The sequence below is a fragment of the Mytilus californianus genome, unplaced genomic scaffold (assembly GCF_021869535.1).
Source record: "Mytilus californianus isolate M0D057914Y unplaced genomic scaffold, xbMytCali1.0.p SCAF_9, whole genome shotgun sequence".
Classification (NCBI taxonomy): domain Eukaryota; kingdom Metazoa; phylum Mollusca; class Bivalvia; order Mytilida; family Mytilidae; genus Mytilus; species Mytilus californianus.
In genome coordinates, this window is record NW_026262745.1 from 73,955,137 (window position 1) to 73,971,321 (window position 16,185).

The window sequence follows — 16,185 nt, forward strand, 5'->3', positions numbered from 1 at the left end:
TATACATTATACATTGAACATACCATTCCCATATGTAAAAGAAGATTTGCATATAGTTTCACAATAGGAAAGACAATATGATTTTATCGTTTAAATTAATGTTCTCACTTTTTGAATATGGATCAATATGGTACTTCGCGGTATTATTTTTTTGGTATGCTGTTGTGAAACCGTTGACATATCGTAGATCAAGGGAGATAACTCTAAAAGGAAATTGAACAAAAATTGACATACGTTTTGTCAGATTCACCTGATTTTGTGAAATATAATAGAAAACATGACCTCAAACGGGACTTTTAAAGCAGAAGAAGCAGAGGTAGCAATTATGGTTATCTAAATAAGAGATGACAACAAAAAGATTAAAAAACAGTAGCCATGAAACATGTCAAAATTTTCTCGTAACTTTTGATTTGACTTTTTATAAATTAGGTTCAAAGGAAAATAGGCTGCTGATACACAGGCACTTATCTAATTATATAATCAAAGTTAAAGTTAGAGAGTGAAAAATTGTACACGCGAGACTTTAATATTTACAAGAGAGACAATGTCAACAGCGACACAGGTCTACAGAATGGGTACAAGTCAAATCGGCACCTATAGAAAAAGTCATTAGTGGCAAGGTTCCGGTGCAAAAAATAGTTGACATGCATTTTGTAGCCGAACACACGGACACAACGATTAATTATAAATATTGAATATACTAATTCAGTTTAAAGGCTTAATTTAATACAAATGACCGTGTTCTAATGTAAAATGCCACAAATGTAAATTTTAATTAGATACAATTTTCTGGAACACAAATTATACTGTAAATTCGTATCAGCATTGCGTAGGCACCGGACACATCCATCTAGAACACCAATACCAATATTTAATATTGAAATAGTTCCAGTATAATGCTGTGTGTTATTCAAGAGATAGAGTTAATTAATGGTCTATACAATTTTATACCCTTAAAGGACAATTGCTTTGACAAAACTCTTGCAACTTTTACTGTATTGTACTTTCAATATTCGCATTGCCCAGGCGCATGCAAAATCGATCGTTATATTAATCCAGTGTACATCCAAACGTGTAGAGCCAATTTTAACTTGGGCCTACTATAAATAATAAAATCGAATGGAAATGCAACTATATCAAAGTAAGAAGATATATATTCCTTGATAATTATCAGATTTAGGCTTATCAGACTTTTCTTCCCCGATCTTCCTGATTCGCAGCGGGAGCTTTGCGTATTTTCATATAGTGTGAACAATGTATTTCTTCCACTGATGTCTTCCTATTTTTCTTACGCATTCCCAATATTTATATGTGTTTATGCCTTAAAGATGAAATCATATTCATTTGGATATGGTTCAGTATAACAGGAACATATATAGTTGATATACTGTTCCCCAGGGTAAAAGTTTACGGAGCTGTACATTTGCTGTATGTCAAACTGAATTAAATTGTCCAGTCAGTTATGACATACAATTATCCATGACTTGAGTTTGAGTAGGTAGATGTTTCTTTATGTTTATATCATAAAAGGATTCACCACACGAACTGTTAAGGTCTTATTAGCCTATTGATTATTGAGAAAACACAGAGGGGTCCGAAAGAGAGGGGGAGGGGTAAATTGTTTGATCCTTGATTTCTGAAAAAAATAAGTAAATTTATACAGGGAAGTGAAAAAATATAGTTTGTTTCCCTTGAAAATTATGATACAATAAATACAACATTTAGTTTTAAAATAAATTTTGTTCCTGTCTATCTTTGATATTGAAGAAAATAGTTTTTATACTAAATTAATTTGCATTAATATAAAGAAATTCACTGCATTTTGTGCTTAATCTATTGTGTTCTTAGGCTTAAGAATTTCATTAATTAAACATGAAACTGGTTTTGCCAACCACTGGTATCAATTTGTTAAACAAAAAAATATGTAATGGATTTCCATTTTTTTATAGAAAATTGTAGAAATGTATATATAATTTTAGAATTATATGTCCAAAATACAGCCTCGAAAATATATATGCTTTCAATCAAGTATCCACAAAGTGAAACATTGAAACATTGCCTCAGACCATACTGTCTGGAAGAAAAGTATAAAGCAAAAGACCTTTCCATTCAGGCTTCTTGTATTAAGACATCTAAGCATAGAAATGAGTAAAAAAATAACAAATTTCTACTTCTATGGCATCTGTATGCATTTTTATAAGTAAGTATGTGCTATCACTTAAAATGACTCGCAGTTATTTCCAGCGTTATAAGGCTTAAGACCATTTTATACTAATTTAGTATGCTATTTGTTCCTTTTCTTTCTGTTGGAAGTACATTTAATATATGCAGAAGGATTATTTTCAACAAAAAACTTCATAAATTTTTATTTGTACAAAATATTTACAGTTTTATACAAGCCCTTGCATTATTTGATAATTAACTCTTATTTTCAGACACAGACTCATATAGGTTAACTGACTTTAAGAAATCTTACACATCAGATGATTATTTTTCTATTGTTACATTGAATATATGATCACTAAATGGTACCTTATGTTCAGAACATTTTAAAACTTATTTATTAAAAAAGTTATTTTTCTTTTCTCATAGATATGCTAATAGCTGAACAGGTGCTTTAACATTGTTGACTCCATTAATTAAAAAGGACTATATTCTTTCTTTTTATTGAAATGGTGTACTAGTATTTAAAAACCAATGAACTTTGAAATAGAGGATTTCTGAGGATCAATTGTATTTCTTATGTTATATTTTAGATATCTGTATATTATGTCAAGATCTAAACTTAAGGGGTTTTTAACGACCATGACTGGCTATATATTAATAAAGCCCTCGCACGTCCGCTAATTAATAGTTCAAACCTGTTACTGTGCTATATACCAGAATTGAATTTGTCCTGATATCATAAAGGTGAAAAAGCGCAAAGTCCTGCGCCTGCTTACATGCACGGGACGTTTGCGCTTATTAATAGGACATTTGCGCTTTTTTAAATGGACATTTGCCATTTAAAAAAGAGGACATTAGCGTTTTTTCTACAGGACATTTGCCTTTTTTTATATGACATTTGAGCTTAATAAACATAACATTTCAGTTATGGCTTAAAGTTTAAAAACCATTAAATAATAAAAAAAAAAAACAGCACATTTATTTATTTATATACAACTTAAAGTTGTCCTTTTCTGTCTTTAGTTGTTGGGTTTCTTTTCTGCTGACCAATATCCCACAGGATTCCTCTGTTTTTGGGGGAATGTTAATTTCAATAAGTCAACTGATTACAATTTATCCTGCAGTAGACCTTACATATGTATACTAATACAGATGTACAGATAACACGAAGCGATAAACATATACTAGACGTTTATAGTCTCCTGGTATCCTGCTTCTGTTGCGAGTGAACTGTTATGTCAAATTACCGTTTACATCTGACAGAGTCCTCATTGCGGTCAGTGTTTAAGACATGTCGATTTCATTCAAAAACAAATTCAACGATTAGGATGGACACAAAATGTTTAAAATTTATTGCAGGATAAAGACAATAACTGTTTATTGTCTTTAAATATCAGCTGTATTTTTACTCTGCACTCAACAGGAGTAATAGCTAGCTGAAGCTCGCATTACACCTGTTTCTTAGCCTCGTACAAATACAGCTGATAAAAGTATTCCAAATATACAATACAATACAAATTGTTTATTTACCATTAATATTACCAAAACATAACATTACACATAAATACATAAAATAATTTAAAATAATAATGACATTCTAAACAGAATTATAAGAGACGGGTTTGAAAAAAAAAATTAATATCAATCTACAGCTAAATTTTCAAACTTCGAAAGATAGATATATACAGTTAGGACAAAAAGTTTAACGATATAAAGAACGACGTCTTCTATCTAATAAATTTGGCAGATATTGGCACTATTTGTAATAATACTATCACAGTCACTGGCAATAAACAATTTCTTTAAATTAAAAAAAATTTAAAAATTGAATGTTCTGACAAAAATGATTCTAAAAAGTTCAGTTCACAGGTCATTGCACGGCAGGCGTCCTTTTGCGCCAATTATTGTTTTTCAGGGGTATTATTTGTGCCAATCTTTTTTCATTCAAATGTTTCAATAGCGCCATTGTTCGGAATTCATTTTCGCCAATTTACAATGGACACTATTACAGTACATGTTCCTCAGTTTCAACAATGTTGCTACAAGTTTTACTAGTTCGTTGTTGCACTGGTAGTCTCTTATGACCGACATGAGGATAAAGACTTTAATAGGAAAAACTTTTTTTTTAAATATGACTGTTGAAATTGCAAATATATATCGCTGCTGAATTTGAATGTGATTGACATTTGTGACACGTGCTTTGATATTTATGTGTTTTTATAGTTCTTTATCTTTTATCGTTAATATTCTTAATTACCATGGTTACATGATTATTGGTATCTTTAGCAGTTTATGAGTTAATTGATATGATGTACAGGTATATTCCTTATTTTCGTTTATTTATCTTTGATGTATGCTTAGACTACTAGTAGCTATAACACATGTGTTATAGTAGTCTCAGATATAATAATTTCGATGAAATGTCAGATCTAAAAGATTTTTTTTATCATTGCTTCATTTCCTGACTAATAAATAAAACCCAGAAAAATAATTATACAAAAATATTCATTTATCGCAAACAAACAGAAAAAGTGTAATATGTAATACCTTGACTTTTAATTGGATGCACAAATTATAATTACTGTTTGTTAATTTTAATCAGACGCTATTCCATCATTGCCATAAGATTTTTATTTGTACTTTGTCGGCATATTAAAGGATATAGTCATTTAAGGAATAAACCCTAAGGCATTATAGTACGGTATTTGTTTTGACAATCAACAAGTCAATATCTAGGATATTCAGACAGCTTCAATATACTGATGTTATGTTTATGTTCCAGACCATATGAGTATTTGGACCATACGTGTACTGTCCGGACCGTATGCGTATACTCATACGGTCCTACCATTCGCGTTCACTTATACGGTCTAGTACAAGTCGGACCATACATGTATTTGGATCATATTGGGTTAATTTTAGACAAAACATTTATCAAAATCTTTTATGAGTTTTACAAATTATTATTACTACAATTAGATGAATAAAGTGAATAAGTGAACATTCAATCAATTGAATTCTATTTTGGCACTCTCGCCCATGGTGACATTTGCTTCCACAAGGAACGTCAGTTTTGTTCTTGCATGTTCCTTTGCATTTGCATCTCTTGCTTGCAAGAGAAAATCTTGCTTGTATTGCAGCAGCGTGCAATGAAATTCCTTCTGTTTTTCTATGTGCATTTTCAATTTTGCATGTCAAAAGTTCTATATCACCAATATCATAAAAACGGTTTAATATGTCAAATTCACATGATAGTTTGTCCGCCTGTAGCCCCCTGTTTCTGTAATTTTTTTATAGAAATATCACTGTGTCCAGCTGTGTCCGCCTGTATCCACTAGTTTCTATAAGTTTTATATAGAAATTACTTTGTGTCCACTTGTGTCCGCCTGTAGCCCCCTGTTTCTTAAAGTTTTATATAGAAATAGCACTGTGTCCAGCTGTGTCCGCCTGTAGCCAGCAGATTCTATAAGTTTTATATAGAAATTACGTTGTGTCCACTTGTGTCCGCCTGTGGCCCCTGTTTCTGTAATTTTTATATAGAAATATCACTGTGTCCAGCTGTGTCCGCCTGTAGCCAGCAGATTCTATAAGTGTTATATAGAAATTACGTTGTGTCCACTTGTGTCCGTCTGTAGCCCCCTGTTTCTTAAAGTGTTATGTAGAAATATCACTGTGTCCAGCTGTTTCCGCCTGTAGCCAGTAGATTCTATAAGTGTTATATAGAAATTACGTTGTGTCCAATTGTGTCTGCCTGTAGCCCCAGGGCCCTGTTTCTTAAAAGATTTATATAGAAATATCACTGTGTCCAGCTGTGTCCGCCTGTAGCCAGCAGTTTCTATAGGTTTCATATAGAAATAACGTTGTGTTCACTTGTGTCCGCCTGTATCCCCTACAATGTATATCTTAAAGTTTTATATAGAAATATCGTTATGTCCAGCTGTGTCCGCCTGTATCCTAAGTTTTATATAAGAAATAGCACTGGGTTACTGTATCCACTTTTGTCCACTATTTATTTAATGTTAATGTATAGATATAACGCTGTTTATATATGATGAAGCCATACATACGTGTCCATGTATCCCAAGACACAAAATGCATGCTAACTATATTTTGCACCGAAAATAGGACATATCTAGAAAAAGTCAATTTGGCACCTGGTTAAATAGGCATCTGTTCAAATCGGCACCTATTTAAAGTCAATTCGGTATCTGATAATATTTGATATAATATACATAAATAATTCTAAATATGTATAAATAATCTTTCAATTTCTAATTATTTTTAAAAATTTTGGTGTTGGATTTTACTTTATTCATTACATCGTTAAAAATCATCACATGTTATTAATATAAGCAATTTGAATACATAAGTTAATTGTTTGAAGTTTTCTCAACATTTTTATGACTGGTGTTTTGATTAGTGGATTGATTAATAACATTTATAAATTAAATAATTAACATGTTTGTTGTTTTAACGCTTTACCATGTTTACAGGTAGTTATATTTATTGATTCAAAAACTTAAATGAAAAAAACAATGAAGCCATTACCCAAGCTGTTGTTTAATCATGAGGAAATTAGAAGCAATTTCAGGAAAGTTTAAACAGCATTAAACCAAGAAGCATGCAAAATGCTCAACTGCCAGGTTAAACATTCATAACAAATATCAAATACCTTGAATACACATTGAATTGAATGAAAAAAATACATACAGAAACCCCTCAAAAAAAAAAATGTGAATAAGTCAATATTTCTGGACAACCCCTTCTTGATTATAATCTTTTTACTTAAAATACTGAAAAAAGATATACAACATATTCAACATGGGTGCCAAAATGGATGACTACATCGGGTGCCAATTTAACCAGGTGCTGATTTGACTAGGTGCAGATTTGACTATACCGGGTGCTGATAGAACCAGGTGCTGATTTAACCAGGTGCCGATTTGACTAGAATTCTACATAATACAGTCAGGGATACTACTTGTACAAGTTATTTTTATTTTCTTGAAGAAGTAAATAATAATATACTTATATAAGTAAATTTGTTATATTCATATTTTCTTATAAAGTTTGAATAATCTCCCCTTAATTTTCTCAGAAAATTTACTTGTATAAGTAATTTTTTTTTACAATCCCTAAAATGCTCCAGTTTTGGGATGTAAAAACATGCCTTTTTAAAACAATTTTTCTCTGGTCAGCTCATATTTTTTTATTAGAGTTCAATGTTTCATCTCGTTAATTCAACAGAGAAACTAATTGCGCAACGATCTTAAGTAGTTGTGCAAGGACTTCAAAAATTGCCCCTTGGAGGCTTGTAAATGAGCAGTGTTTTGAAGATAACAGACAAATGAGATTTTCGTTGTCCATGAATTTACACTTCAATGATTAGTAAAGACATCTTCAAAGGACAGACAATTACAAATGCTATTAGAGCAAAGAAGTCCTGAGAAATTCAAGAAAAGAAGATAGTATGACTTTATTACTTGTATAAGTAAAAAAATCTGAATGTCTAAGGGATATAACTAAGCCATTAAAATAATTTACCTATACAAGTAAATAAAATACACTTGCATAGGTATCTTACAATTTTACTTATAAAAGTATATTAATACTTACTTCTTCAAGTAATTAAAAATTACTTGTACAAGTAGTTCCCCTGACTGTAATACAGAATGTCAGAATACAGAATACTTGTCTCTGAAAAAAATATTCTTATATACCTTTATATAACACAAGGTATTTAACTTGCATTTTTGAAAAATGTCACCCGGTCGCGAACTTCCATATATTTCGATTTCTCAGGTGTCTACCCATCTAAAACTCGTTATGCTGTTATTTATAAATCTAAATTGATTAATCTATAAATGGTGTATAACACATCTACCTTTGTTGTTGGGTTCATTTGTAGGGGTGTTGTTATACACCATTGAGTAGATAAATCAATTTAGATTTACAGCATAACAAGATTTAGTGGGGTAGAAAGCCGGAAAAATCGAAATATATGGATAGTTTGTGACCAGGCTTGTGTTATATTAAAATATATAGGAATTTTTTTTCACAGACAAGTGCCTGTGTGCTGATATGGTCGTGTTGACTCAGCAAAAATTTACTCAGAATACTAACAAACATTTGCACCTGGAAATTTTTAAAGCATGGCAGAAACTTGATTAATAAAATATTATGCAATTTACACCAAGTTTTTGTGGATTTAATGTTTTTTTTTATGTAATATGTATTTGTTTTTTTTTTATGTCCTATTTATGGGCATTATGTTTTTCGGTCTGTGAGTCCGTCCATTCGTCCGTCTGTCCCGGTTCAGGTTTAAGTTTTTCAGGTTAAAGTTTTTGGTCAAGGTAGTTTTTGATGAAGTTGAAGTCCAATCAACTTAAAACTTAGTACACATGTTCCCTATGATACATGTATGATCTTTCTAATTTTAATGCCAAATTAGAGTTTTGACCCCAATTTCATGGTCCACTGAACATATAAAATGATAGTGCGAGTGGGGCATCTGTGTACTATGGACACATTCTTGTTTCACTTTCATTCATCAGAGATAGATATTTTTAACAGATTTATATAATGTACACATTTAAGTAGTTCTGATAAAGGGTAAATGTGTCCTCAATCCTACAACCAATGACTAGGAGGGGAATGTTTATTTTATATTAATTAATCTTTTTTTCATTTTCAGGGTCAACCTCCAGAATATAATGAGAGCCAATATATATCAAACACACAGTCGCCACCATCTTATACACAAGGTTTGTTGTCAACTTATTATTTATTGAGAAGGGTTCATGTAGTGCTGTACTTAGATGTGAGGATTTTCAGACTAATAGAAAAACAAAGGATATGGGGTACATTATACCCATCCATGACACAAAATCAGTACATACACAGCAAAAAAAAAAAACACACAAAAAGCAAAATAACAGCTCTTTTATTGTTGTTCTTCATGTCAAAGTCAGAGTGAGGCCTTCAACACAGAGCTAAGAAAAAAAATCTGATCTCGCTGAAAGTTTAAGATGGCCTCAGCACCAGCTAACATACTTCTTTGCAAAAATAAGTACACTATTGATATTACATATAAGATTTTCCTGAATTAAGTGAAAGGTAGATGTGGGGTACACACAGGAAATTAATGAGAACACAAAAAAAACAAAAGGATATAATCTAGGTCAACATGGTCAACACATAATGCATGGTCTCGACAATGTCTGAATGAACAAAAAGTCTACTGATATACATTTGCAATACCTCAAAGAACTGTTATCAACACTAAATTTTTAAGGATGTTCACTGCTCTGTATTAAAAGACTGTTATAAATTGATATAAATAACCCTACTAAAAAAACCAGAATAAAATAATGGTCTATGTCTTTCATGAGCAACATGACGGGTATCACATGCGGAGCAGGATCTGCTTACCCTTCTGTAAACTATTGTGTAAAATTGAGAATGGAAATGGGGAATGTGTCAAAGAGACAACAATCCAACCAAAGAGCAGAAAACAGCTGTAGACCACCAATGGGTCTTCAACACAGCGAGAAAATCCCTTACACGGAGGCTGGCTTCAGCTGGCCCCTGATCAAAAATGTGTACTAGTTCAGTGAAAATTGACATCATATATACTAAACTCCAAAACATATAATTGAACTAAAATTAAAAAGCATACAAGACTAACAAAGCCCAGAGGCTCCTGAATTGGGTCGGGCGCAATGATGCAGCGGGGTTAAATATGATTTGTGAGATCTCAACTCTCCCCCTATACCTCTTGCCAATGTAGAAAAAAAACAAATACACAGCAATACACACAGTTTAAAAGAAATCATAGTGTGCATTTATTATCACGATTTTTGAATAATATACAAAAATGCGACATTAATTATTGTGATTTCAGGAAAATCTGCTTACATACATGTATACGTATCAAATGTCAAAATGTGAGTTCTAATTTTTGCGATAATTCCCTAGTCACATTATTTGCATTAATATAAACCTGGTAATAATGTCTGGAAATTACAGTATTACTTTAATTATATATTATTTTACCATTACAGATCAGACTCCTCCTCCTTCATATGAATCTTTGTATGGTAGAGTAAAGGCAGCCAAACAAAAATCCACATCAAAAGCTGGATTCTTTGTTTCTTTCCTAGGAATATTGTTTGGGACATGTAAGTAAAAATTTACAGTCAGACTGATAAAAAAAAGATTTATTCTACTTTCATGTCGAAATTATAAAATTCAAAATGAACTGTAGTATATTTATAGATTATCAATGGTTTTTCAAACCAGAGGGTGTTTCTCAGCTACAGCCTCATTGAAGGGTGACAGCCCTGAGATGAGATGTTGCCGAGACACATCCTCGAGTTTGAAAGACCTTTGATAATCTGTTTATCACTATTTTGCCTATGACATCGTTGATGTTTACATTGACAACTTCATATGGACCTTGTGCCCTTAGTTTCTGAAGATAATTTTCTATCTCCAGTGAGTAGCGTGATATGAAACATGATAACAAAAAATGAAAAGTGAAAAAACACAAAATTGCAATAAAAGGCCATTATCTATTAGCTAATAGTTAAATGTTTACTGCTATCATGTCTAGAGCGATTTTCAAGAGTTTCTGTATCAAAGAAAAAAATCCATCATATTGGAGAATATACATGAGTTATCTCTTCTTTTCTGTTTTAAGTTGATGTAAGCTGAAATAACACATCTTTTCTATTGTCAAATGATTGCAGTAGTTTATTTGGCCAACCGATCAAAGGCTATCAGATGTTATGTGTAACATTATTTTATAAATTCATAATCTGGCTTCAATGTGTTCGTCCGTCCGTCTGTCCCGCTTCAGGTTAAAGTTTTTGGTCAAGGTAGTTTTTGACAAAGTTGAAGTCCAATCAACTTGAAACTTAGTACACATGTTCCCTATGATATGATCTTTCTAATTTTAATGCCAAATTAGAGTATTGTCCCCAATTTCATGGTTGTTCACATAGAAAATGATAGTGCTAGTGGTGCATCTGTGTACTATGGACACATTCTTGTTTCTTCTTGAATCAAACATTCATCAGTTATATAGTTGTTCATCATGTTGAGCCATGTCCAACCAGGTAAAATTACTGAAGGAGTTCTTGACTTTCCTTTTCAGTGGTTCATCATTTTTAGCCATGTCCAGTCAGGTAAAATTACTTAAGTAATTCTTTCCTTTCTTTTCAGTGGGCTGTACAGTATGTCTTGGTTTATTGCTGGCTTTACCCATTGCAATGATAGCTATTGGTGAGTACAGAGCATATCAAATACATATGTACAGTACAGATATACAGAAATATGTACAGTACAGTTTACAGAAGTATGTACAGTACAGATACACAGTAAATATGTACAGTACAGATGTACAGAAAATATGTACAGTGCAGATGTACAGTAAATATGTACAATAAAGATCTTTCTATGTGCAGAAATATGTACAGAACAGATGTACAGAAATGTGTACAGTACAGATGTACAGAAATATGTACAGTACTGATGAACAGTACAAATGTACCATTCATATGTATGGTACAGATTTACAATAAAAATGTACAGTAAAGAATGAGATGTGCAGAACACATATGCACTACACACTAAGTTGTTTTGTTGATATCAACCTTACTAATGCTTCGGAATCATAAAAGTCTGACCTATGATAAAATTGAGAATGGAAATGGGGAATGTGTCAAAGAGACAACAACCCGACCATAGAGCAGACAACAGCCAAAGGCCACCAATGGGTCTTCAATGCAGCGAGAAACTCCCATACCCGGAGGCGTCCTTCAGCTGGCCCCTAAACAAATATGTATACTAGTTCAGTGATAATGGACGTCATACTAAACTCCAAATTATACTATGACCATATTTTGTGATATCAATATTGGATATATATATATATATATATATAGAGGATTTCACTAACAATTATAATCATTGATTTTAAAAATTCCAGCAACGAATCAAAGAAAATCACCTTGTACATACTGAAACAAGAATTTGTTTTCTTAAGGTGTAATACCACCAAATCATAGTACGTCACATCCGGTTGCATACGAAAATAGGTCGAAAAAAAATATTCCCTTGAATTTGACAGTTGTAGGTAATTGATCCTACATTTCATTGCAGTAAAACATTTCTGAGTCATAAACATATATCTTGGGTATTTCAAAGCACCATTATTTCTTTATTTGGGTTTTCTATAGAATATTTTGGAAACTTGAGGTTACATGGTTACTAAAGCTTGTACACAGGTTAAAAAAGGGGGAAAATTTGATTGGTTAACTTCCAGTGATGGTTATTTTCTTATATGCAATGAAATGTTATGTGAAATTTTTTCTATAGTACTGGACAGGATAAAACTTTACTCATGCCAAGTATTTCTTTATTTGAAACAAAGATAAATTCTGCACAATTTTTTGAAAAGTGCAAATTTAACAAAGACTAATAGGGGAAAATCAATGGTGGTATTACACCTAATATGGGAAGCTGTACATGCACCTTTGACCTTGTGAGTACTCTCATGTGTTAAAATTTCTTGCTATTTAAGTGAAATATTACAAATAATGAAATATTCTGAGTGGATTGAGTCTCCAAAATACATTTTATGAGAAAATTTCCTTGAAATAGGACTTTACCATGAATATTAGTAGACAGAACAAGCCATACTTAGAGTCTTTGGGAGCTTTTTCTCCTTATTTCTTATATTCTGCTATACTAGAAAATTTTTCCTAAGAAATACTTTAATAAATATATAGTTTTAAGTAAATGAAATTATTTTTAAAGCAGTAACAACAAATTATTCACCAAAAGAGAAGTTTTTTATGTCCCTCTCTGGAACGCGGCGTAAATTTAAGTTTTACGCAAGGACTTATTGAAACCTCCTTGGAGACAGTAAACTTTTATACGGATAGTTCAAGCAGCTTGAATACTTCAATTAATCATTTATAATAACATTCCTATCATAAATGAGTGAAAGTTACCCCAAAATTTTTATTTATTGGCCTAAAAAGTAGAAATTTTGAGGAAATGAGAGGTATAAATGGACCAAAAGAGACTTTATAAGGAAGAATAAGAGGTCCATTAGTAGTATTTATCATCCTAAAGTCATCTTTTGTATCATATTCAACTGTTTGTAGGCAGATGAGATAAATATTTGATCATTTATTGGTCCACACTATATTCTATCATGATGCGGCTTGGTTTGAATTTTTCGAAGAAATTTTGCTCGAATCGCTGTAGATGTCGTCTTACATTATACTAGATTTTTCTCAAACTATTGAACTGATTATGACAAAACTTGACAGGAATGCTTGAAATAACCAGTATTACAAAGGAAAAAAGTCACATTCAGTTTATTCAACAAAAAAGTCTTCTTTACTTAAGTACTACAAGAAATTCATAAAATTATGTGAAATAAAAATCCAGGGGTTTGCAAAAATAAAAATGAGTTGTAAACTTTAAATGGTATAAATCTACAAAAAGACAATTTTATCTTGATGTCATCAGTTGTAGATTGAATATAATATTTGTGGTGATAACAACACATTATTTGCAACCATTAAATCCTTGATTGATGTAAGCAAGTATCAAAATACAAATTCTAATGTATGCAGTTGTATCTTGGTTTGAATGCAAATGTGAAACAATCAACAAATTCTTATTTTATTTCAGGGGAAACATGTAAAACCATGGTGATATGGTGCATAATTATTTTAAACCATATAAACTTTAATTCCCTTGGTTCCGTGTCAAAACGTTGATCGCTAGAATCAGTTTTCATAAAACATACTAGAAATAATATCGAAATTGTACTTTATTAAAGAATTCATTCATAACCAATGAGATAATTTATTTTTGCAGGATCTATTTACATCCATGACTGCCCAGCAGAGAGGTATATTCCTATTTACCTGATTGTGGCTGGAAGTGTTGGTATTATTGCCAATTTAATGGGTTTGGGCAAGAAGGCAAAGAATAGGAATGAACAGCAGGAAGAACAGGAAAATGTTAAAGGCAACCCAGTGGACTACATCATCAACTGTTTCCTGCTGGCCTGGTTCATTGCTGGTTTGTATTTTATCATAGTTTTATTCATATCAACATTTCTTACTTTGGCAGGCAACATTTATTGTGAACTATCCCCTTAAATGTGGCCCACTAGAGAACTTTGTGGCTGTGCAGGATTTTTTAAAACAGTAATGTCCAGTTTTTATTGGGAAGTTAAATCTAATGTGTTATGTGGTGCCAGTTTCCATTGAACTGACAGTCTTAATTTCTTGCCCTTCATCAAGTCAACCCATTTTAAAGAGTCTACGTAGTAGATTTATTTTTTAACTTTTTCTCCTACAGAATTTGCATAAAATATTTGCCATTTGATGTTTTATCCCTTGTAAATATTTTTATATGGAGCTGAATCAACTTTAAATAACGGCCTGAATGACTTGGGCTGGAGCGATTTGGGCTGGATAGACTTGGGGCCAGAACAACATGAAACCTAATGGGCAAAAATATTGAGTGAAATTTCTTTCCAATAATCCAGCTGTTAATGCCAATCGGCCCTCTTTTGGGGCTTTTTGTGGAAGGAGTTATTTGAGCTTTAATATTAAGGTTGCCACTCATTGAAGATATTTATGTCTCTAATTGTATAATAACTTTTTTCTAGGTAATGTGTGGGTCTACAGAACTCATGGTCACTTTTCTACGGATGCAACACAAACAGACTATTGCCATCCAACAGTTTATTGGTTTGCCTTCTGGGTGATCACATCAACCTACATTCTTATTGGTGTGATCTGCTTATTTGTCTGTGTCATTGGATGCTTTGCAGCTTTTACATCTGACTGATTCCAGTCTGAGTCTGTTAAGTGTTTTATCTTGACACTGATTATTCTGGTTCTTTTGAGTGTTTTTGTATCATATTTTTTATATGCCTTTTTGTATATAATGGTTGATATACTTCATAATAATTTATATTTCTATTTATTTATTAACTTGTTACACATTTTGCAAAATTTATTTTCTGACATATAGTTACTTCAAGATGGTTGTTTATGTTTTAGTTTTTACAATATCTTAGATCATGGACAGTGGAATATGGTACACAAGAAAAAAATATTCTGTTATTTTATTTGAATTAAGCAATTCTAATTTGCTATTAAAGACTTATGGCCTGAAAACTCAGTTATATTTCGTAGTACATTTATTTTATATCATTATTTCAAATTAAAAAAAAAAAAGCACCTACTCTTTCTCAAAAAGATTTTTAACTGTCTAGTGCACTACTTTTGGGACAAATTATATCAAACATATAGAAAGGTCTACCAGCCCTAACTCAAAATATGGATAATTCTATGTTCAGGCGGTCTATAATTCAGTTGGACGGCTTCAGCACATTCCGACATACTTTTTTTAAACTTTTTTCATTTGGACCAAATACCTGGTAAACCTTAAAATTCATGACCCAGATTTTGTTTACATGTAAATTCACCCCTCTTCTTACTATTTTATGCATAATGTATGAAGAAATAAATCTGAAAGGTGTATGAAAAATTTTCAAGTTTTACACTATCTGCACTATGGACTATATTTTCATAGACAAAAAAATTCAAAGGACAATAACTGTGCCCCCGGACCAGGTGTTGGGTGATTCACTGTCAAACATGGTGAATTATGGTGTCAGATCAAACTCTGGTTTAGGACCGTCATATAATACCTTAGATGGAATATACAGAGAGATATTTTTAAAGAAAATTACCCACAAGCACCAGCATTCACTGAGTGATTTTTACGGAACATATGTGTACTGTAGATCGAAAGTGAGAACAAACTTTAGACATTTTTGACCTGGTTTCTCTGCAATATTATATATTTGTTATGCTATTGCGTTATAAAGATATTAAGAATAATTATACGGATTCCTGTAATTGCTTTACTTTGTTAATTAGATCTTTGTAACATTTGCTGATCAAATATGATTATTTC

The 16,185-nt window shown here is 31.8% G+C and overlaps 1 protein-coding gene across 1 annotated transcript; it reads left to right on the forward strand.

Annotated features, from left to right (window-relative positions):
* The first annotated feature begins 195 nt into the window (after positions 1-195).
* Positions 196-15,419, forward strand: LOC127714144 (transmembrane protein 272-like). The gene is made up of 6 exons (XM_052220144.1): positions 196-316; positions 8,861-8,930; positions 10,230-10,346; positions 11,392-11,451; positions 14,065-14,271; positions 14,867-15,419. The coding sequence occupies exons 1-6, from the start codon at positions 278-280 to the stop codon at positions 15,046-15,048; spliced, it is 675 nt and encodes a 224-aa protein (XP_052076104.1). The 5' UTR covers positions 196-277; the 3' UTR covers positions 15,049-15,419.
* Positions 15,420-16,185: the final 766 nt, after the last annotated feature.